Source organism: Coregonus lavaretus (assembly GCF_964263955.1).
Source record: "Coregonus lavaretus genome assembly, chromosome: 8".
Classification (NCBI taxonomy): domain Eukaryota; kingdom Metazoa; phylum Chordata; class Actinopteri; order Salmoniformes; family Salmonidae; genus Coregonus; species Coregonus lavaretus.
In genome coordinates this window covers 54,373,626-54,396,647 of record NC_139995.1, presented here as the reverse complement: position 1 = coordinate 54,396,647, position 23,022 = coordinate 54,373,626, and the positions used below count along the sequence as shown (strand labels likewise).

General features: G+C 44.4%; 2 protein-coding genes across 2 annotated transcripts in view; one reads left to right on the top strand and one right to left on the bottom strand.

Moving 5' to 3' along the window:
• LOC311134321 (serine/threonine-protein phosphatase 4 regulatory subunit 1-like) overlaps nucleotides 1-2,327 on the bottom strand; it is a 40,087-nt gene extending 37,760 nt beyond the window's left edge. The window contains exon 1 of the mRNA XM_084167965.1: nucleotides 2,288-2,327. Coding sequence (XP_084024091.1) covers nucleotides 2,288-2,294 — 7 coding nt within the window. The 5' untranslated portion in view covers nucleotides 2,295-2,327. The remainder of the gene's footprint in view (nucleotides 1-2,287) is intronic.
• A 1,588-nt stretch (nucleotides 2,328-3,915) lies between these two features.
• rab22a (RAB22A, member RAS oncogene family) lies at nucleotides 3,916-22,922 on the top strand. The gene is made up of 7 exons (XM_084167015.1): nucleotides 3,916-4,209; nucleotides 5,284-5,363; nucleotides 7,580-7,661; nucleotides 15,411-15,482; nucleotides 16,149-16,255; nucleotides 19,208-19,317; nucleotides 19,542-22,922. Exons 1-7 carry the CDS (start codon nucleotides 4,174-4,176, stop codon nucleotides 19,640-19,642), a joined length of 588 nt encoding a protein of 195 aa, XP_084023141.1. The 5' UTR covers nucleotides 3,916-4,173; the 3' UTR covers nucleotides 19,643-22,922.
• Nucleotides 22,923-23,022: the final 100 nt, after the last annotated feature.

Below are 23,022 nucleotides of genomic sequence, written 5' to 3'. Positions count from 1 at the left end.
TATGTAATGGACAAACACAAAATAGTCCAAATTGGTGAAGTGAAATGAAAAAAAAAAAACTTGTTTCAAAAATTTCTAAAAAAATAAATAACGGAAAAGTGCATATGTATTCACCCCCTTTGCTATGAAGCTCCTAAAGAAGATCTGGTGCAACCAATTACCTTCAGAAGTCACGGAATTAGTTAAATAAAGTCCACCTGTGTGCAATCTAAGTGTCACATGATCTTAGATATACACCTGTTCTGAAAGGCCCCAGAGTCTGAAACACCACTAAGCAAGGGGCACCACCAAGCAAGCGGCACCATGAAGACCAAGGAGCTCTCCAAACAGGTCAGGGACAAAGTTGTGGAGAAGTACAGATCAGGGTTGGGTTATAAAAAAATATCTGAAACTTTGAACATCCCACGGAGCACCATTAAATCCATTATTAAAAAATTTAAAGAATATGGCACCACAACAAACCTGCCAAGAGAGGGCCGCCCACCAAAACTCACAGACCAGGCAAGGAGGGCATTAATCAGAGAGGCAACAAAGAGACCAAAGATAACCCTGAAGGAGCTGCAAAGCTCCACAGCGGAGATTGGAGTATCTGTCCATAGGACCACTTTAAGCCGTACACTCCACGAGTGGCCAGAAAAATGCCATTGCTTAAAGAAAACAATAAGCAAACACGTTTGGTGTTCACCAAAAGGCATGTGGAAGACTCCCCAAACATATGTAAGAAGGTACTCTGGTCAGATGACACTTAAATTGAGCTTTTTGGCCATCAAAGGAAACGCTATGTCTAGCACAAACTCAACACCTCTCATCACCCCGAGAACACCATCCCCACAGTGAAGCATGGTGGTGGCAGCATTTCCATCGTCAGGGACTGGGAAACTGGTCAGACTTGAAGAAATAATGGATGGCGCTAAATACAGGGAAATTCTTGAGGGAAACCTGTTTCAGTCTTCCAGAGATTTGAATAGTTATGAACGCACAAGTTCTGTTTTTTTGACTTATTTTTGACATACACAATAAACAAAATGTGCATCTTCAAAGTGATGGGCATGTTGTGTAAATTAAATGATACAAACCCCCCCAAAATCCATTTTATTTCCAGGTTGTAAGGCAACAAAATAGGAAAAATGCCAAGGGGGGTGAATACTTTCGCAAGCCACTGTATATGCTTATCATATGTATACTGTGTACTTGAGCTTATATCCTCAAAAGTGACTACACCTCAGCAATTTATAACTATTTTTATCAAAAAGGTGAGATTTTAACCTTTCTTGGCATATGCATCATTACTAGTTATTGTTAATGGCCCTCTCATGATAAATAATTCCTTTTGGGATTACGTAGATTACATTTCCCATTACATTTAACTGTTTTTAATACAATGTCACTTTTGTTTTGAGCCAACTTCGCAGTGGGACAGAGCGGGGCACCTGGCTCACACCTGGGAGGCAGTCAGGTTCCAAATCGAATGCAAGGGCGAGATTACTCTAACCCCTTCAATATACACAGGAATGCTGTCTGACTTTAGTACAGCTGTAAACAAGCGAGTCGGATTTGCTGGCTAGCAGGCGTCTAGCCTAATCCAGTGGTAACAAGTAAGACCACATAAAAGTGCAGTGGCCAGCTGCCAATGTTAATAAAACATAGAATTAGGAACTCTTCCTCCAAACTCCAAAACAAACTCTTCCCATAACAATTTAGTTTATACTGTTTCAGCCAATGAAAATAACGAACTAACATAAGCTATGTAGCTAATTCTCGTTACTGTAAAGTTATATACGGTTGCCAAATCACAATGTAGCTTGCTAGCTACATGTCTTTGTTTTGAGCTGGATTTGGTATGCCAAGATATCGGCGTAGTGGCTAGCTAGCTAGCTAAATCAACTGGCTAATTTAGCAAGCTAGCTAGTTAGCTAGCTAGCCAGATACAGTACCTTGAAAACAAGTCGACATGACATATTTAGCTAACATTACATATTAGCTAGACCTAACACATTATAGCTACAACCCATACCAAGAAACAACATGTGCAGTGTTAGTGTTGTCAACAACAAGCAGATACAAATACTAGAACTTGCTAGCTAGCTTTCCCTTTCGCTTGAAAACACAGCTTGCTGCCCATGTAGCAAGCTATCCTTAGTGCTTGAAAACAACACACAACAAAGGTAGAAATTATGCGTCAATGTAGCCGAATTTTCATAAAAGACACCCTAAACGGTATTTTCACAGACACGATTTCGTTAAAGTTTCGAAAAAATGTTATTACGATAGCTAGCTACCCACATACCTGCCATCTTGATTATCTGCTCGGTGATCTACCATTTGGGCTGTTACCATAGAGAATGATAGAGGCCTCTAGTGGCCAAAAGGCCATCTTAGCATGGGCAGTGCCATTGAGGGCTTCCACCATTTTAACAAAGACAGTACAGTATAGCTGCAGTCCAAACAAACGATTTTTACCCCCGCAGCCCTCGCGCTAACCACTTTCCCTTGGGTAATCCCCATCGAAACCGGATGCAGTTTGATTGCCATCTTAAGTGGAGGTCCAATTCACTAACGTTTCCCCCTCTGCCCTCGATTTAGCTTAAGGGAGCGAGTGAAGAACTTTGATCACTTGTGGGGTTGATATGACCCACAATTCAATGCAAACTGTAGTCCCGTGTCATACTCCGGTGGCCACAAAGTGTCACATTTAATCAACACAGCATGTGAGATAAAATTATGACGCTAGCTTGTTAAAAAAATATATGTAGATGACATTGATTTTAATATTGGCAAATTGGCTTAGTCTCGTAGTGAGAAGCCTATAAAACGTAGCTAGCTTCTTAAAAATAAATAAAAAATAAATGATCAAACTATAAAACTAGCCAGCCATCTATGGGTAACTGTAGCTAGCTAGCTAGCTACCTGACAGGAGTGCTAGCTAGCTAGGTTAGCTTGCTAGGTACATTAATAGCTTTAGGTTGGTTGTTTTTAAGCTCAATTTCAAGATTTCCACCAAGAATTTCCACCAAGGATGTGACGATGTAAAACATAATTCAAGGGATGAGGATTTAGGCCCGAGGGCTGTCGACTTTGAATTTGGACTGCAGCCTATGAAGACAGGCTAAAACTGCTTCTCCAATGGAAATCCCCAATCACACTTGTAGGTGATGTCATGGTGGTATTGGCAAGCTCATGCGTAGAAACACGTCATCGGTTCTAACGGTCGTCTCACGCCAAACTGTGAATGTGCAGGCCGTCAAATCAAAGGTTGGAGTAATAACATGTTCAACTACTTAAGACATTGGCTCAAATATATGTTGTGCCATAAGATTTCGAGAAAATGAACAACCAATACATTTTCTGTTGTATTTTTGACTTTATGTTTTGTTTTACCCCATATGTAACTCTGTGTTGTTGTTTTTATTGCACTGCTTTGCTTTATCTTGGCCAGGTTGCAGTTGTAAATGAGAACTTGTTCTCAACTGACTTACCTGGTTAAATAAAGGTCAAATAAAATAAATAAGGAATAATTTTTCACTTCTCTCATAGACTTCTCAAACCCCAAACCCCGGCTTGGTCTGTTTGGCAAGTGATTCCAGAAATCTGGCGATGTTGCGCCTCTGGGTTTAAAAACTCAACCGCTGTCACAGACGCTATAGTGGCACAGATACAAAGATGAGTCCCCTATCTATCTCTATGACTTTCATTCAACGTTGACAAAACTACTTCCTGAAAGTACTTCCTGATGTTGTTTTTCATGTTTTTTTTATCAAGTAAACAATAATGTAGTTAAATATGTAGGAAAATCTACGTTGGGATAATTGCAACGAAAATAATGAAATCGTGTTGGCTTCATACATTGCTAAACAAAAAATATCCATGGAGCGTCACATGACACGACATTGGACCGTAGTTCAAGATGGTGTCTATGCGCCGTATTTTGTAGCTTTCCAGCTACAGTAATCATAATATGAGAAATTATATCAGTGATTTTTTAACGTTGAGAGGTTAAGGAGTTTATTTTTCTTTGTTTCTCGTCAATCTGTATGGGATTTGCATATAGTTATTTGATTAAAATAGAGGTTATTTGCTAGAAATCTGTCTAACTTAAACATCTAACGTTAGCTAGCTAGCAATCGGTTAAGTGGTTGGAATGTTCATAAACGTTCTATTAATTTGGAGATCGATATGACGTTGAGAGAGTTAAAAGTTTGTCTTCTTGGGGTAAGACAACAATCTTATTTGTATTCATCTAACTATGTATTATCTGTTCATTCAGATTGGAGTATGTCAAGTGACAGAAGCCACAGCAATGCAGCATACTGGCTAAAAGTTTTGTGCACCGTACTAGCTAATGTTTAGCTGACTAAACTCCCCTCCACGGCTAAGGACGTTTCTGATTAACTCCACCAACGGAGTGGAGCAGAGACCAGTTCATCAGAAACGTCCTTCATCATGGAGTGGAGTTTAGTCAGCGAGCTAATATTGAAATGACATGACTTTGACCCTGACTGAAGGCTTTACTTTTATCATGTTCAAGTAGAAGTCTATTTTACCCCCCTTTTTCTCCCCAATTTCGTCATATCCAATTACGATCTTTTCTCATCGCTGCAACTCCCTAACGGGCTCAGGAGAGGCGAAGGTCGAGTCATGCATCCTCCGAAACATTACCCGCCAAACCACGCTCCTAAACATCCGGCCGCTTTAACCGGAAGCCAGCCGCACCAATGTGTCGAAGGAAACACTGTTCAACTGATGACCGAAGTCAGTCTGCAGTCGCCCGGCCCACCACAAGGAGTTGCTAGAGCGCGATGAGTCAAGTAAAGCCCCCCCGGCCAAACCCGCCCCTAACCCGGACGACGCTGGGCCAATTGTGCGCCGCCCTATGGGACGGCCGGTTGTGACACAGCCTGGGATCGAACCCGGGTCTGTAGTGACGCCTCAATACCGCTGCGCAACTCGGGAGGCCGTCATTAACTATTTAAAGGAATTCTGTGTCAAATATGAACTCCGAACCTGAACCCAATACCACACTGACCAATATGTGTACAGTTGCACCTCTTTTTCAAGTCACATTGATACACATTACATTTTGAATGTATTGCACAAGTGTTGCGCAATATTTGCAACATAGTAGCAGGAATACTTCTTCTTGAACCAGTGGGGTTTTCTCTTCACATAATGATGTCATCCTGATGATGATTAATGGTCTGTGTGGCCTTAGCAGTAACCAAGTATGGATGGATTCTTGGATGAATTCTAACATTCACTAAACTCCTTTCTCTTGTGATTCTTCAGGACACTGGGGTTGGAAAGTCAAGCATTGTTTGGAGGTTTGTGGAGGACAACTTTGACCCCAACATTAATCCAACTATTGGGTAAGTTATAGTTCTTCACCCACTGTAAATATCCTGGAAGAATTATTGCCTATCCTACAAGGTCCAACCGAAATTTGACTTACACTTTTAAACCCAACCGCTCCGAAAAATACACACATACAGTACATGCATAGGTTTTTGGAGAGGTGAGAGGGGCTGCCACACTGGGCGCCCAGGGAGCTGTTGTTGTGGGGAGTTAAGTGCCTTGCTTAAGGGTACAACGGCAGGCAATGGCATCTAGGATTTGATTCCAGTAACCCTCCGGTTGCCAGCTCACTTCCCGCCAGATTTTTTCCGTCGGATCCAGGATTCGAACTGGCAACCCTCCGGTTGCTGACTCACCTCTCTAACCTGCCACCCCTTACTGCACTGCCTGCCGATGCTTTGAGAAATACATTTAGAAAATGTATGCACAGATTGGGATTTGTTGGGGGTTGGTGTATGTGGAGGGGGAGGTGTTCTGTTCATGTTACATTCTCAGTAATGTCATCCCGGTCTAATTAATTTATAGCCTGGCCTCAAATCGGTTTCTGCTATCATGTCAAGTCATGACAACGAGTGTCAAAGAGTTGACATGATCGCACAAACAGATCTGGGACCAGGCTAATCAATGTATCACTTCTGTACTTTTTTTTGTGATGGATTAAAGGGGTGAGCCTTATTGTACGCTCAACAAAAATATAAATAGAACATGCAACAATTTCAAAGATTTTACTGAGTTACAGTTCATATAAGGAAATCAGTCAATTTAAATAAATGAGGCCCTAATCTATGGATTACACATGACTGGGAATACAGATATGCATCTGTTGGTCACAGATACCTTTAGGGCGTGGATCAGAAAACCAGTCAGTATCGGGTGTGACCACCATTTGCCTCATGCAGCACGACACATCTCCTTCGCATAGAGTTGATCAGGCTGTTGATTGTGGCCTGTGGAATGTTGTCCCACTACTCTTCAATGGCTGTGCGAAGTTGCTGGATATTGGCAGGAACTGGAACACGCTGTCGTACACGTCGATCCAGAGCATCCCAAACATGTTCAATGGGTGACGTGTCTGGTGAGTATGCAGGCCATGGAAGAACTGGGACATTTTCAGCTTGCAGGAATTGTGTACAGATCCTTGCAACATGGGGCCGTGCATTATCATGCTGAAACATGAGGTGATGGTGGCGGATGAATGGCACGACAATGGGCCTCAGGATCTCGCCACGTTATCTCTGGGCATTAAAATTGCCATCGATAAAATGCAATTGTGTTCGTTGTCTGTAGCTTATGCCTTCCCATACCATAACCCCACCGCCACCATGGGGTACTCTGTTCACAACGTTGACTTAACAAACCGCTTGCCAACACGACTGTCTGCCATCTGCCGGTACAGTTGAAACCAGGATTTATCCGTGAAGACTTCTCCAGCATGCTAGTGGCCATCGAAGGGGAGCATTTTCCCACTGACGATGCCAAACTGCAGTCAGGTCAAGACCCTGGTGCGGACGATGAGCACGCAGATGAGCTTCCCTGAGAAGGTTTCTGACATTTTGGGCAGAACTTCTTCGGTTGTGCAAACCCACAGTTTCATCAGCTGTCCAGGTGGCAGGTGGCAGCTCTGGTGGACATGGTGGCAGTCAGCCTGCCAATTGCATGCTCCCTCAACTTGAGATATCTGTGGCGTTGTGTGACAGGACTGCACACTTTAGAGTGGCCTTTTAATGTCCCCAGCACAAGGTGCACCCGTGTAATGATCATGCTGTTTAATCAGCTTCTTGATATGCCACACCTGTCAGGTGGATGGATTATCTTGGCGAACGAGAAATGCTCACTAACAGGGATGTAAACAAATTTTTGCACAAAATTAGAAAGAAATACGATATATGTGAACTTTTATTTCAGCTCATGAAACATGGCACCAACACTTTACATGTTGCGCTTATATTTTTGTTCAGTGTAATAAACTAGTGGTTCCCAACTCCGGTCCTCCAGTACCCCCAACAGTACAAATGTGTTATGTAGCCCCGGACAAGCACACCTGAGTCAACTTGGGAACTTATCATCAGGCCTCTGAATTGAATCAAGTACTGTATGTTTGTCCGGGGCTACAACAAAAATGTGTGCTGTTTGGGGTACTGGAAGACCGGAGTTGGGAACCACTGTATTAAACCAGGTTAACATTATCTTGAAATGTGACTCACATTGTATGGTTATTTTTGTTTTCCAGGGCATCCTTCATGACAAAGACGGTGCAGTATCAAAATGAGCTTCACAAATTCCTCATCTGGGACACGGCAGGGCAAGAGAGAGTTAGTAATCATCTCTCTCTTTTACCTTTTAAAATATCTTTGCTCCAGATGAAGTGGTCCCTGTTAGACATAGGCCTTGTTTGAGTAAAAATGCATCCTTTCCATCCTCACTCACTTCAATGAGGTAGCCTAATTACTGATCTCACATGATAGGTGAAATCAACATATTGGAAGTATTGCTGTCACTGACCTATCCAAGCAGGTTCGATCAGAGAAGGAAGGAAGAAAACATGTCTAAGGAATTTGAACAGGGCCGTGGAGGTCTAAGTTGGAGGCACACACTTGCAAGTGCAGTAATTCATTGTGCCTGATAGGGGGCAATATTTAGCTTACATTTAGCTGCCCCCACCAAAACATCCCCAGCTCGCTCATGCCTGCAGTCATTTCGTAAGGCCCTTCCTTTCCTGTAGTTGAGTAGTAGGTTATGCTATCATGGTTCGTGCATTCTCAAGATCACTACTGTCTGTTTAGTCTAGTAGATTAAATACATATGCCTGTCATGTTCTAGAAACTTCTCTTTCCTCTCTCACTCTCTTCCACAACAAACTTTCACTCTCAGCTATTAGTGATGGGGGGAAAAAATCGATGCACTTTCATATTACCATATTATTTTGGGACTAAATTATATAGATATTTGACTCCAGGTATCGATTTGTAAGGTAGCGTTAGCTAGCGCTAGTCAGCTGTACCTCAGCCAAAACGCTGATATTTTCATCCTCTAGCTTGTTCTCCATCTTCTTTTTAAATAGTGAGCCAGCATGTTTTCATCACTTTTATTTCCTTGACTGATCAAAACTAATTTTCTCATGGCTTTCTCTTGTCTCTCTGCAGCAGACATATAGTGAGCAATATGTTTGGACATCAAATTGCAATATCGAATTGCAATACATATAGAATCGTGAGAATCGCAATACATATCGTATCGGCACCTAAGTATCAAGATGATACCGGATCCTGAGGTCCCTGGTAATTTCCAGCTCTATCATCTATATGTGCTGCGTCAATGGAGCGCAGTCCACATTATGCTAAAGCTTATCTTCTATGTGCATCGTCTGTTGAACTGTCAAGACGAGTGGTTCATCAGCAGTCATAACGTGAGAGTCGAAAGTCTAGGGGCCACTCGCAACATGATCTGCTGTGATGTTTGTCTGCGACAAATCATCTGCTGTGATGCTAAATCTGGAATGCCTTGTAGCCCGCACAGACAGACCGCACGACTGAAATAGATTATCTTTCAAACATACACTATATGAGTAATAGAACACGGTCTAGAAACATATCATGCATTTATACTAATAAAACACTCCAACTCTGTTGTATACAGATCTGGAACCAGGCTAATACACAACACGCCTGGTTCCAGATGGGTTTGTGCCATATAGCCAACTTTCTCTGGTCGTTGTCATAACAAACATGCCATTTGGCATGCCATTTACGGTCTATTTCCTGTTAGTACAATGGCCTCTTCCCCTGCTAGTACAATGGTCTATTCCCCTGCTAGTACAATGGTCTATTCCCCTACTAGTACAATAGTCTATTCCCCTGCTAGTACAATGGACTATTCCCCTGCTAGTACAATGGACTATTCCCCTGCTAGTACAATGGACTATTCCCCTGTCTTGTCCTCTGGAGAGGGGTGGTGAGATAAAACAGTGTTTGTCTTCTGTTCTGAGCTTGTCCGGGGGCGTGGCCTTAAGGGAAAATCAATTAAGCTTTGATTAAGATAAGACAGACAGATTAAATCCGAGCTGCCTCTGCCTGCTCCCCGGTCCCAACTCGTCCACTGCCACTCTCCTCCTCTTTCTCTCTCCATCTCTGGATAGGTATATTCAGGGTAGTGGTGAAGCCCACACCATATTGCTTAGGTTACAGATCTATAGATCTAGGGCCAAAAGGAAGGGGTAGGGAACGATTTGGGACTCTATCTCTCACATACTCACTCACGCCGTCTCTCCCAGTCTACCTAGAGTTAGACAGCTGTGAGCGAGAATATGGAAACATTTCTGGTGGCGGGCTGTTGTTCTCCTTCATTGTAAGCTGCAGCCGCTGTTTTTCGAAGCTGATCGCCTCTGGAGAAGTCGTGGGCATCAGAACCAGTTGGTGTAATTAACAGTATTGGAGTTCGGTTGAGAGATTTGGTAGAAGCAGATGGAATGAGAGAGCTGTGGTTAGGCTACTACACAATCACTGATGGCCTGGAGGGTACATCTTCCTGGCCAGAGACCTCCCATCTCACCATGCTGCTGCACAGAGAAGAAGCTGGGTTCCCCCTCGCTGTCTGCATTCACTGGCATGGACGGGCACCTTTTCATTGGGTGCCAGGCTCATAATTTCAGTAATTAATCTGCACACGCTTAGCAAAATAAGGGGTGCTTTTTATACAGCTCCAGTGTGGCCAGATGTCTGGGCCTGTATCCAGAAAGCCTCTCGGAGTAGGAGTGCTGATTTAGGATCAATTTCACCTTTTTAGATCATAATGAGTAACATTATATGGACAAGTTGGGACCTGACCTAGATCAGCACTCCTCCTCTGAGAGGCTGTGGATACGGGCCCTGGTCTTCGCTGCGAAATGCTCTCTGGGCACACTATGGAAGGGGACCACACAAGACTGGCTCTACTGCATCTAGCTACACATCGCTAGCCAGTCAGACAGGCAGCATCCCTTTCCGCCGTCTGCCAAGTATCCCACGTTGGACTCCCTCCGGTAGTCTCGGGGCCAGTAACAACTATAATTGCAAGGAATGTGTGCTTTTCCTGAGGTAACCATGTCATTCCAAGCTGGGATAGTTTATTCCTTTTTATCGTAAAGGAAAATGAGAATTGGCCCAGGTTGTGCCAAGTCAACGTTTGACTGGGAGCACTCAAATCAAATCAAATCAAATTGTATTTGTCACATGCGCCGAATACAACAGGGGGAGGACTGCCTACCTGTGATCTCCTTATTTTAGGATTGTTATTGAAGAGGAAGTGTGTGTGTATGTGCACATGTGAGCACACAGTCCTGGTCATGTGGATTGTTGAAATGCATGCTGAAACTAATCACAAGTTGGCTCTTTTCTGATTCACTTTACAGTGAAATGCTTACTTATAAGCCCTTAACCAACAATGCAATTTTAAGAAGGAATACCAACAAAAAAAAAAGGACAAAAAAATATGAAATAACAAAATAATAAGAAATAAAAGTAACAAATAATTAAAGCAGCAGTAAAATAACAGTAGCGAAGCTTTATACAGGGGGTACCGGTACCGAGTCAATGTATGGGGGCACTGGTTAGTCGAGGTAATTTAGGTAATATGTACATGTAGGTAGAGTTAAAGTGACTATGCATAGATAATAAATAGAGAATAACAGCAGCGTAAAAGGGGGAGGGGGGGGAACACAATGCAAATAGTCCGGGTAGCCATTTGATTAGATGTTCAGGAGTCTTGTGGCTTGGGGTTAGAAGCTGTTTAGAAGCCTCTTGGACCTAGACTTGGCGCTCCGGTACCGCTTGCCGTGCGGTAGCAGAGAGAACAGTGTATGACTAGGGTGGCTGGAGTCTTTGACAATTTCTAGGGCCTTCCTCTGACACCCCCTGGAATAGAGGTCCTGTGATGAACTGGGCCGTACGCACTACCCTCTGTAGTGCCTTGCGGTCGGAGGCCAAGCAGTTGCCATACCAGGCAGTGATGCAACCAGTCAGGATGCTCTCGATGGTGCAGCTGTAGAACTTTTTGAGGATCTGAGGACCCATGCCAAATCTTTTCAGTCTCCTTAGGGGGCATAGGTTTTGTCGTGCCCTCTTCACAACTGTCTTGGTGTGCTTGGACCATGTTAGTTTGTTGGTGATGTGGACACCAAGGAATTTGAAGCTCTCAACCTGCTCCACTACAGCCCTGTCGATGAGAATGGGGGCGTCCTCTTCTTTTTCCTGTAGTCCACAATCATCTCCTTTGTCTTGATCACGTTGAGGGAGAGGTTGTTGTCCTGGCACCACACGGCCAGGTCTCTGACCTCCTCCCTATAGGCTGTCTTGTCGGTGATCAGGCCTACCACTGTTATGTCATCGGCAAACTTAATGATGGTGTTGGAGTCGTGCCTGGCCATGCAGTCATGAGTGAACAGGGAGTACAGGAGGGGACTGAGCACGCACCCCTGAGGGGCCCCCGTGTTGAGGATCAGGGTGACGGATGTGTTGTTACCTACCCTTACCACCTGGGGGCGGCCTGTCAGGAAGTCCAGGATCCAGTTGCAGAGGGAGGTGTTTAGTCACAAGGTCCTTAGCTTAGTGATGAGCTTTGAGGGCACTATGGTGTTGAATGCCGAGCTGTAGTCAATGAATAGCATTCTCACATAGGTGTTCCTTTTGTCCAGGTGTGAAAGGGCAGTGTGGAGTGCAATTGAGATTGCATCATCTGTGGATCTGTTGGGGCAGTATGCAAATTGGAGTGGGTCTAGGCTTTCTGGGATAATGGTGTTGATGTGAGCAATGACCAGCCTTTCAAAGCACTTCATGGCTACAGACGTGAGTGCTACGGGTCGGTAGTCATTTAGGCAGGTTACCTTAGTGTTCTTGGGCACAGGGACTATGGTGGTCTGCTTGAAACATGTTGGTATTACAGACTCAGACAGGGAGAGGTTGAAAATGTCGGTGAAGACACTTGCCAGTTGGTCAGCGCATGCTCGGAGTACACATCCTGGTAATCCGTCTGGCCCTGCGGCCTTGTGAATGTTGACCTGTTTAAAGTTCTTACTCACATTGGCTACGGAGAGCGTGATGACACAGTCGTCCGGAACAGCTGATGCTCTCATGCATGTTTCAGTGTTACTTGCCTCGAAGCGAGCATATAAGTAATTTAGCTCGTCTGGTAGGCTTGTGTCGCTGGGCAGCTCGCGGCTGGGCAGCTCGCGGCTGGGCAGCTCGCGGCTGTGCTTCCCTTTGGAGTCTGTAATAGTTTGCAAGCCATGCCACATCCGACGAGCGTCGGAGCTGGTGTAGTACGATTCGATCTTAGTCCTGTATTGACTCTTTGCCTGTTTGATGGTTTTTCGGAGGGCTTAGCGGGATTTATTATAAGCTTCCGGGTTAGAGTCCCGCTCCTTGAAAGCGGCAGCTCCACCATTTAGCTCAGTGCGGATGTAGCCTGTAATCCATGGCTTCTGGTTGGGGTATGTACGTACAGTCACAGTGGGGACTGGGGACGACATCATCGATGCACTTATTGATGAAGCCAGTGACTGATGTGGTGTACTCTTCAATGCCATGGGAAGAATCCCGGAACATATTCCAGTCTGTGCTAGCAAAACAGTCCTGTAGCTTAGCATCTGCTTCATCTGACCACTTTTTTATTGACCGAGTCACTGGTGCTTCCTGCTTTAGTTTTTGCTTCTAAGCAGGAATCAGGAGGATAGAATTATGGTCATTTTCCAAATGGAGGGCGAGGGAGAGCTTTGTTCACATCTCTGTGTGTGGAGTAAAGGTGGTCTAGAGTTTTTTTTCCCTCTGGTTGCACATTTAACATGCTGGTAGAAATTAGGTAAAACAGATTTTAGTTTCCCTGCATTAAAGTCCCCGGCCACTCGGAGCGCCGCCTCTGGATGAGCGTTTTCCTGTTTGCTTATGGCCGTATACAGTTAATTGAGTGCAGTCTTAGTGCCAGCATCGGTTTGTGGTGGTAAATAGACAGCTACGAAGAATATAGATGAAAACTCTCTTGGTAGATAGTGTGGTCGACAGCTTATCATGACATACTCTACCTCAGGCGAGCAAAACCTCGGGACTTCCTTAGATATCGTGCACCAGCTGTTGTTTACAAATATACATAGACCGCCACCCCTTGTCTTACCAGAGGCTGCTGTTCTATCCTGCCGATACAGTGTACAACCCGCCAGCTGTATGTTATCCATGTCGTCGTTCAGCCACGACTCGGTGAAACATAAGATATCACAGTTTTTAATGTCTCGTTGGTAGGATATACGTGCTTGTAGTTCGTCCACTTTATTATCAAGCGATTGTACATTGGCCAATAGTATCGATGGCAAAGGCAGATTAGCCACTCGTCGCCGGCTCCTTACCAAGCACCCCGATCTCCTTCCGCGATATCTCCTTTTCTTTCTACTGCGAATGACAGGGATGAGGGCCCTGTCGGGTGTCTGGAGCAAATCCCTCTCGTCCGACTCATTAAAGAAAAATTATAGGTCAAGTTCAAGGTGAGTAATCGCTGTTCTGATGTCCAGAAGCTCTTTTCGGTCATAAGAGACGGTAGCAGCAACATTATGTACAAAATAAGTTACAATCAAAATAGTACAGTTGTTTAAGAGTCCATAAAACGGCAGCCATCCCCTCTGGCGACATTTTCAACTCCTGTTTGTTGTAAAGCTAATCTCTTTATTTCATTAGTTAATACATTACACCCGTATTATTCTGTTCATGTTTAAATATGCTAATTATGTTAGAAGAATTGTGTGGAAGATTATCCTAAGATGTAGGAAGAGCTATCCTAAATGGTAGCCTAACTTATGACAGGTGTGTTCCCTTCCACTTGTCTCTGTTGCAGCTTTCAGTAGATGGTCTGAATGCCATTCATTGTTACTTCTCAGTATACATGATTACGATCATACCAAATTAAACATACGCTGCATGCATTTTCAACAATATCAAAATATTAGAGTTCACCTAATTTGAAAGAGTGAGTCTGAAATTGATTATGAATTAAGATACTTTGTGCCGGTAATTTAGGCTATAGCATGCACACATCTCCTATCCCTTTAAGCTTGACAACAGGTTAAAAACAGTCATCACCAAGACCTTTTGTACTTACCCATCCAGTGTAAGGAAAGGTCTGAAAAATGCATTTGATTTAGAGTTCTATGAAAACAGGCACTTGCTAATTGCGCTGGCATTTTCAAGCCAGAACTCATAAGCTTTTGGAAAATATAGAGCACTGGCAAACATCAGGCAACTCCCCCCCCAACAATGGAATGGGAAATGATGTAGCCTCAGCTTGTTTTTATTATGCAGGGTTTCCTGATCTACTGGGTGAAGACCAAATATATAGTTCTCCATTAATATGAAATGGCTAACTGCTTTTGACACCTTGTGCTCATCTTTCTCCTGATGGCTACCACATGTGAGTCCTCGGAGGAAAGGCTTACCATACTTCCGTGTAACAAAAAGCCACTTGGCATATAGGCTTGGAACAGAAGGCCTTTTGGGGTTTTCAAAAAGGTCCTTAGTTTCTCTTTGCTTAGTTTTACCCCTCCATTTTGAGTTGATGTTTTATCTCAAAGACCCTTTCAGGTGAAACAAAGTGAAGTAAGTTATGTAACGGTGACGAAATGTAACCGTATACGGCTTAATAAAGATTGGGTAGTTTGTGACTGTAATGTTTTGGAAATGGGTGGTAGAACGGATTGCAATGCTATTTTGGTAGCCTTTGATTTTCTCATGGATGTCGTCCTATATAAACAATTGCGAGCGATCTAGATACACAATCCTCGAAGATGAGCCAAAAAATGTCTAACATTTTCTTTGAAGTATATAATCTCTTAGGATAAGTCATGTACTCTTACTTTAATTATGATCTACAGTAACACAAACGCATACATGACCCTTGACCTCACCATAACAGTGCAACCGGTTTGGCTGTTGAAAGCTTTAGAAAACCAACTATCTTCTCTGTCCAGAGGGACAGCCTCTTTATTTGAAGAACGATTACAGTCCATTACTCACCATGCTCTTTCTCCGCTTCTCTCTGCTTTCCCATAGTTCCGTGCGTTGGCGCCAATGTACTACAGAGGCTCTGCGGCAGCCATCATTGTTTATGACATCACTAAAGAGGTAAAGTATTCCCTCGTTTCCCTCTGGTAACATGCTTTTACATTTACGTCATTTTTATTTTATCCAGAGCGACTTACAAATATGACATTTGTTTAGTTTTTTTTTTTTCTCAAATGATTAAAAAGACACTGCACCACTCTTTTCCATATACTTCCTATGATGTCATCACGGGTCATTTGCTAAATATTTAAGTGATTTTCAAAAGCTATGAGTTTCGGCTCACAGAAACTCCTTCGAAATGACAGATTTATTTTCAAGATGACCCCCGATTAACCCTTTCTTCTTATATTTTTGACTACAGAAAAAAAAAAAGCTCTAAATAGATTGACCTTAGCTAAACTCAGGTATCCATGCCCAGAATGCTGCTGTCAACTGTATGCAACTATGGGGGCCCACTGGTCACTTTGAGTCAAATGTAGGCATGTCCAGTAAACATCTGATACTGTCCACTCTCGCATTTCATGTGGAGAGAGGCACACCCATTTGTCTGCATATCTCGTTTACATCTCCTATGTTTCATGAATGTTTAAACCACACACTCCCACACAGTCATGCGTTGCATTACATTTTCTCAAACTCTGGCATCTTACAATATAAGATGTTTACTATGCCTATATACTGTATACTGTAAAGTTGAGTAAGAATGGCTCGAACCGTGTTTCTCAGGACTCGTTCCAGACGTTGAAGAACTGGGTGAAGGAGCTTCGTCAGCATGGCCCGCCCAACATCGTGGTAGCCATCGCTGGCAACAAGTGTGACCTGTCCGATGCCAGGTAAATACATCCCTCAAGTCCCCCAGGAAGACATGGGTTGTTTCCCCAAATGGCACCCTATTCCATATATAGTGCACTACTTTTGACCAGGGTCCAGGTCTAAAGTAGTGCACTATATAAGAAATAGGGTGTCATTTGGGACTTAGCTATTGGCTTATTGTTACAAGTCAGCAGGACGGCTGCCGTACAGTCATTTTACCAGACGAATTGCTGAATTGTTGACACGAGATTTGCTTGTGCTACATTTTCGAAAGAAAATGTAAAGGACTCGTCCACGCTTTGTTTGGCAAGGGACATCAACGGCCGAGCCAAGCGTGTATCTTGAAACCTTCGGCTCCAACAATGTGAACGTACCCCCTAGAGTCGATTTCCGCACCCCTGCAAAAAATAGAATTAGCATAATAAAAAATCCCCATAAAAATCAGTCAGTTTAAGCTACAGATATGTTATTTTGCATTGGATACGTCTCAATCCACCGCATCCGCCAATGTCACACTTCCTCCTCTGCAGTGAAAGGTGACAAAGCTAGAGCGATGTTTGTCAGACCATGAGACCTCCCTGGAAATCGGTCTTCTCACAAACTCGTCTCTAGTGTCCGAACAGTTTGGCCTACAAAAACTATTATGACCCGTCTATGGAAAGATGAGACCCACGAACAAGATGGTGTTCTCCGTTTTGCTCTACGACCCCCACAAGTGTCTTGGGACTCGTCTGAAGTCGGTACAGCCGATCTGCCAACTTCTGCCTGTAGCGTCCGAACAGTTTGGGCTACATTTACATTTTACATTTTAGTCATTTAGCAGACGCTCTTATCCAGAGCGACTTACAGTTAGTGAATACATATTATTTTTTTATACTGGCCCCCCGTGGGAATCGAACCCACAACCCTGGCGTTGCAAACACCATGCTCTATCAACTGAGCTACATCCCTGCCGGCCATTCCCTCCCCTACCCTGGACGACGCTGGGCCAATTGTGCGCCGCCCATGAGTCTTAGTCTGGGCTACACACTAATATGGTGAGAATGGTGAGTATGGTGAGAATCTCACGAACACTCTCACGAACACAGGCCTCACAAGACTCGTCTGAAGGTCCCCCGTTACCAGTTGAAAAAAATGAATGGAAGTAGGTATGGAGACTGTGGAGACTGTTAGTGACAAAAATAAGGGGTTAAATACATGTAAAAAAATATATATATGTTTCCTGATCTTTCTTATATCTCTCATTCTTATAACTTCCATTCGATATTTGGGGGGAACTATCTGTTTTTTTCCCCTCATCAATCTACACACACTACCCCATAATGACAAAGCAAAAACAGGTTTTTAGAAATGTTTGCAAATGTAAAACATTTTTTAAACTGATAAGTATTCAGACCCTTTACTCAGTACTTTGTTGAAGCAACGATTACAGCCTCGAGTCTTCTTGGGTATGACGCTACAAACTTGGCACACCTGTATTTGGGGAGTTTCTCCCATTCTTCTCTGCAGATCCTCTCAAGCTCTCAGGTTGGATGGGGAGCGTCGCTGCACAGCTATTTTCAGGTCTCTCCAGAGATGTTTGATCAGGTTCATGTCCGGGCTCTGGCTGGGCCACTCAAGGACATTCATAGACTTCCCTCCCAAAGCCACTCCTGCGTTGTCTTGGCTGTGTGCTTAGGGTCGTTGTCCTGTTGGAAGGTGAACCTTTGCCCCAGTCTGAGGTCCTGAGCACTCTGGAGCACGTTTTCATCAAGGATCTCTCTGTACTTTGCTCTGTTCATCTTTGCCTCGATCCTGACTAGTCTCCCAGTCCCTGCAGCTGAAAAACATCCCCACAGCATGATGCTGCCACCACCATGCTTCACCGTAGGGATGGTGCCTGGTTTCCTCCAGACGTGACGCTTGGTATTCAGGCCAAAGAGTTCAATCTTGGTTTCATCAGACCAGAGAATCTTGTTTCTCATGGTTTGAGAGTCCTTTAGATGCCTTTTGGCAAACTCCAAGCGGGCTGTCATGTGCCTTTTACTGAGGAGTGGCTTCCGTCTGGCCACTCTACCATAAAGGCCTGATTGTTGGAGTGCTGCAGAGATGGTTGTCCTTCTGGAAGGTTCTACAATCTCCACAGAGGATCTCTGGAGCTCTGTCAGAGTGACCATTGGGTTCTTGGTCACCTCCCTGACCAAGGCCCTTCTCCCCTGATTGCTCAGTTTGGCCGGGCAGCCAGCCAGTCTTGGTGGTTCCAAACTTCTTCCATTTATGAATGATGCAGGCCACTGTGTTCGTGGGCACCTCCAATGCTGCAGACATTTTTTGGTACCCTTCCCCAGATCTGTGCCTGGACACAATCCTGTCTCGGAGCTCTACGGACAATTCCTTCGACCTCATGGCTTGGTTTTTGCTCTGACATGCACTGTCAACTGTGGGACCTTATATAGACAGGTGTGTCTTTCCAAATCATGTCCAATCAATTGAATTGACCACAGATGGACTCCAATCAAGTTGTAGAATCATCTCAAGGATGATCAATGGAAACAGGATGCATCTGAGCTCAATTTTGAGTCTCATAGCAAAGGGTCTGAATACTTATGTAAATAAGGTATCTGTTTTCTATTTGTAATACATTTGCTACAATTTCTAAAAACCTGTTTTCACTTTGCTATTATGGGGTATTGTGTGTAGATTGAGGAGGAAATTGTTTCATTTAATCAATTTTAAAATAAGGCTGTAACTTGTAGAACAAAATGTGGAAAATGTCAAGGGGTCTGAATACTTTCCGAATGCACTGTATATTTTTTAGATACTTCAAGGGGTCTTAAAATTCTAAATCAAGTAGCTAAATTATCCTTGGTATGATCTTCTTTTTTTTAAATGCACATAGCTTAGTAGAACCCCCCCCCCCCCCCCCATTCTCCGGCTTAGACAGGGCTTAGTCTGTTATGGGCTAAGATTTGAACACACCCGTGTCTTTATAGGGAGGTCTCGGAGAAGGATGCCAAGGACTACGCTGACTCCATCCACGCCATCTTTGTGGAGACCAGCGCCAAGAATGCCATTAACATCAATGAGGTCTTTATAGAGATAAGTAAGTGTGTTTTTTCACGAGCTTTCAGTGGCATCCCATCTTTTGGGCCCAATTAATGCTTTGTGGGTTACCACGTTTATTACGAGTGGTGTACAATGGCTGAAGTTTATTTAGGTGTACCAAGCAATATTGTGTGAGCTTCTACTGCCGTTCCTATTTAACCAATGTTTTCTGGGTGTAACGTTGTTTTTTGTCCCCCTTGCACATTTTGTTCCCGCCTGCAGGTCAACGGATCCCTGTCCTAGATGCAGGGGGAGGGGCTGCAGGGAATGGCTTCAAACTGCGCCAGCGGCCCTCGGAGACCCGGACCCGGACCTGCTGCTGATGCTGCCAGTGAACCCTGACCTTAGTCCCACATTGACCCCTGACCCTTCTCTGCTTGCAGCCTCCATAATCCCCCCTAACCACAGACCTGCGTCATAGAGGCCTGGGAGCTACAAATACCACTCCTCCATTGGGAACCCCCGACTACTACCGCCATTGCCTCCTGCATATAATGCTACACTGTAAAGAGAGGGCAGCCAAGCAAATTACAATTCACTGGGATATTTGACCATATCTCATCGTTCAATGCAGCTAACTTTGGCTTGGTTATTGTGTCGCTGTAGTCTTGTGTTCCCTATCCAGACCCCAAAAGGTTAACATGAAGTCCACAGCCTTTAAAGGTGCTGCATGGTCAATCTGACATCTGCATTGGCCGTGCAGCATTTACGGTGATATGGCCTCTGCAGAAGTCAGGGCATTTATACTTCTTGTGCTTCACAGAGCTGTTGTGAAGGAAGTGAGTTTGTGTTTATACAGGACCTACCGCCCTCACCTACCGTCAACCAATCATGTCACTGCGGAGTTATACGGAGCCCTCTGTATTGTTACAAAATTTGAGAGGTGCACGGAACTGTGGCTCGTCCAAGCCTATGGCACCCGATTCCTATATAGCTATGGGCTCTGGTCAAAAGTAGTGCGCCATATACACAGAGTGGACAAAACATTAAGAACACCTTCCTAATATTGAGTTGTCCCCTTTTGCCCTCAGAACAACCTCAATTCGTCGGGGCATGGACTCTACAAGGTGTCGAAGGTGTTCCACAGGGATGCTGGCCCATGTTGACTTCAATGCTTCCCACAGTTGTGTCAAGTTGGCTGGATGTCCTTTGAGTGGTGGACCATTCTTGATACACACGGGAAACTGTTTAGTGTGAAACTTGACACACTCAAACCGGTGCGCCTGGCACCTACTACTATACCCCGTTCAAAGGCACTTAAATCTTTTGTCTTGCCCATTCACCCTCTGAATGGCACACCACAGGTTGTTGGTGGCACCTTCATTGGGGAGAATGGGCTCGTGGTAATGACTGGAGCGGAATCAGTGGAATGGTATCAAACACATGGTTTCCAGGGTTTCCAGGTGTTTGATGCCATTCCATTCGCTCCGTTCCGGCCATTGTTATGAGCCGTTCTCCCCTCAGCAGCCTCCACTGTGGCACACATATACAATGCATGTCTCAATTGTCTCAAGGCTTAAAAATCCTTCTTTAACCTGTGTCGTCCCCTTCATCTACACTGATTGAAGTGGATTTAACAGGTGACATCAATAAGGGATCATAGCTTTCACCTGGATTCACCTAGTCAGTCTATGTCATGGAAAGAGTAGGTGTTCCTAATGTTTTGTACACTCAGAGTATAGGGAAATGGGGTGCCATTTGAGAGGAATCCTACGTCTCTTCTGTCCTTGAAGGTTTTCTGCGTGAAATGTCCTCATCGAGTGGTCCAAAGCCACAGCAGTTGCCACGGTTTGCCCAAGTTCTAAGAGCTCCCCTCCCTGCCTTTTTTATATGTCTTGTAATACTTCTGAAAAGTTTCTGCTCTGATCTTGTAAACCTCTACACGGGTCCTGGCATCATTGGTTCTGCAGCATGCAGTGCTTCTTCTCTTGCAACAACCACGTGGTCTATTTTCCAACAGGAGACTATATGAATGTTCTATATGAATGTTCTATTTGAAGAGTTAAATTGTGCTAATGTAAAAGAGGTCATTGTTCGATTTTCTGTTTCATCCAAAATTTAAGATGGTTTCCCCAACTCTTAACCATTGTGATCCAGGTAGATGAGTCAGAGGTGCATGATGGGCAGTGTAGTTGTGTAGTCTGTGACCTATTAATAACCCTCACACAGTGCTTTGCAGCACAGGGCCAAGGCAGGTGTTTGCCAAACCGTTTGAGAAACAATAATGAAAATCCCTAATAGGAGTAATGGGCTCTTTTTTTTGTCATGTTGTTTCTCCATTACAACTTCAGTGCTCATCAATATCGTTGTCTCTCTGTGACTGCTTTAGCCTTGACACTTTGGAGGGAAAATCGGTTTGATAAGGGGGATGGCAACATGGCTGGTTGATGGTTGCCACCGAAAAGGAGTCATTCTATTGCTGTATTTTACATTGAGAGGCCTCATCTCTTAAAGGGCCAGGCTGTTTGAGTGCTGACAAGACTGGCAGTCACCAAGTGTGCGATATGATAACTGCTCACGTTTTCCACATTTCCACTTTAATAGTTGATAAAATGAGCCAACGCTGGAATTCTGTAAATGAATTTCCCCAGAGTGCTTGGAGTATACTGCCAGCCCTTTTACAGTATTCATTGCGTTTCAATGTTTCTGAAATTAGTTTGTGTTAGTTGGCAACCCCGTCCGTCTGCGACCTCGCACCGTTTTACAGGAGAGATTTTGTGAGGTCCTGCCAATTCTTTATTCGTCCCATAAAATATTTTTCATCTTTCTTTTCTCAGTCTTTTACAGAATAAGCACTGGCTCGCACATCCAACATAGTTTTACTACCTGGCCAGAGATAAAAAGGGCCATATCTGGAAACTGGACTTGTTCTAAGAAGAACAAGACTACACTCTTCGAGCTTAGATCTTTTTAAAGAAAAGGTTAGGCACAGAGAACCAGGCACAGCTTTCCATTGACGTGCTGACCCGCTAATGAACCGCGCTCTCTTTTCTGTTCCTAATGATGTGCTCTACTCCAGGGACCTGTCTCATTCGTTCCCCTTGCCCCTTCTTTCCGCCGCCGGCTGCCTTCCCTACGCTGTGAAGCAACCAATTAAGTAAAGCTTGAATATGGAGTGGAACTGGAACACCTTGTCCAAAAATACAAAGAGAAGCGATGAAGGAACACTGAGCAACGTGTTCACTCTGTCTTAAATTGCTCCTCTGTGTAGCATAGTAATGTAAAGTCTCATGTTAGTTCATGACCCATTGCTATTGCCATTTGACTTGACAATTTAGGGATAACTCCTAGCACAGAGCGTTCAATGTAATTGTTCCCCTTTCCTTTTGATATCCTCCTAGTGTCTTTCCCTCTTGCCAAAAACACGTGAATGGGCCACATTTAACAACAGTTGAAGACTGGCCCCGCCTGCCTCCAGTTGTAGACTGCCCCCCCCCTGCCTCCAGTTGTAGACTGGCCCCCCCTGCCTCCAGTTGTAGACTGGCCCCGCCTGCCTCCAGTTGTAGACTGGCCCCGCCTGCCTCCAGTTGAAGACTGGCCCCCCCTGCCTCCAGTTGAAGACTGGCCCCCCTGCCTCCAGTTGAAGACTGGCCCCCCCCTGCCTCCAGTTGTAGACTGGCCCCCCCCTGCCTCCAGTTGTAGACTGGCCCCCCCCTGCCTCCAGTTGTAGACTGGCCCCCCCCTGCCTCCAGTTGAAGACTGG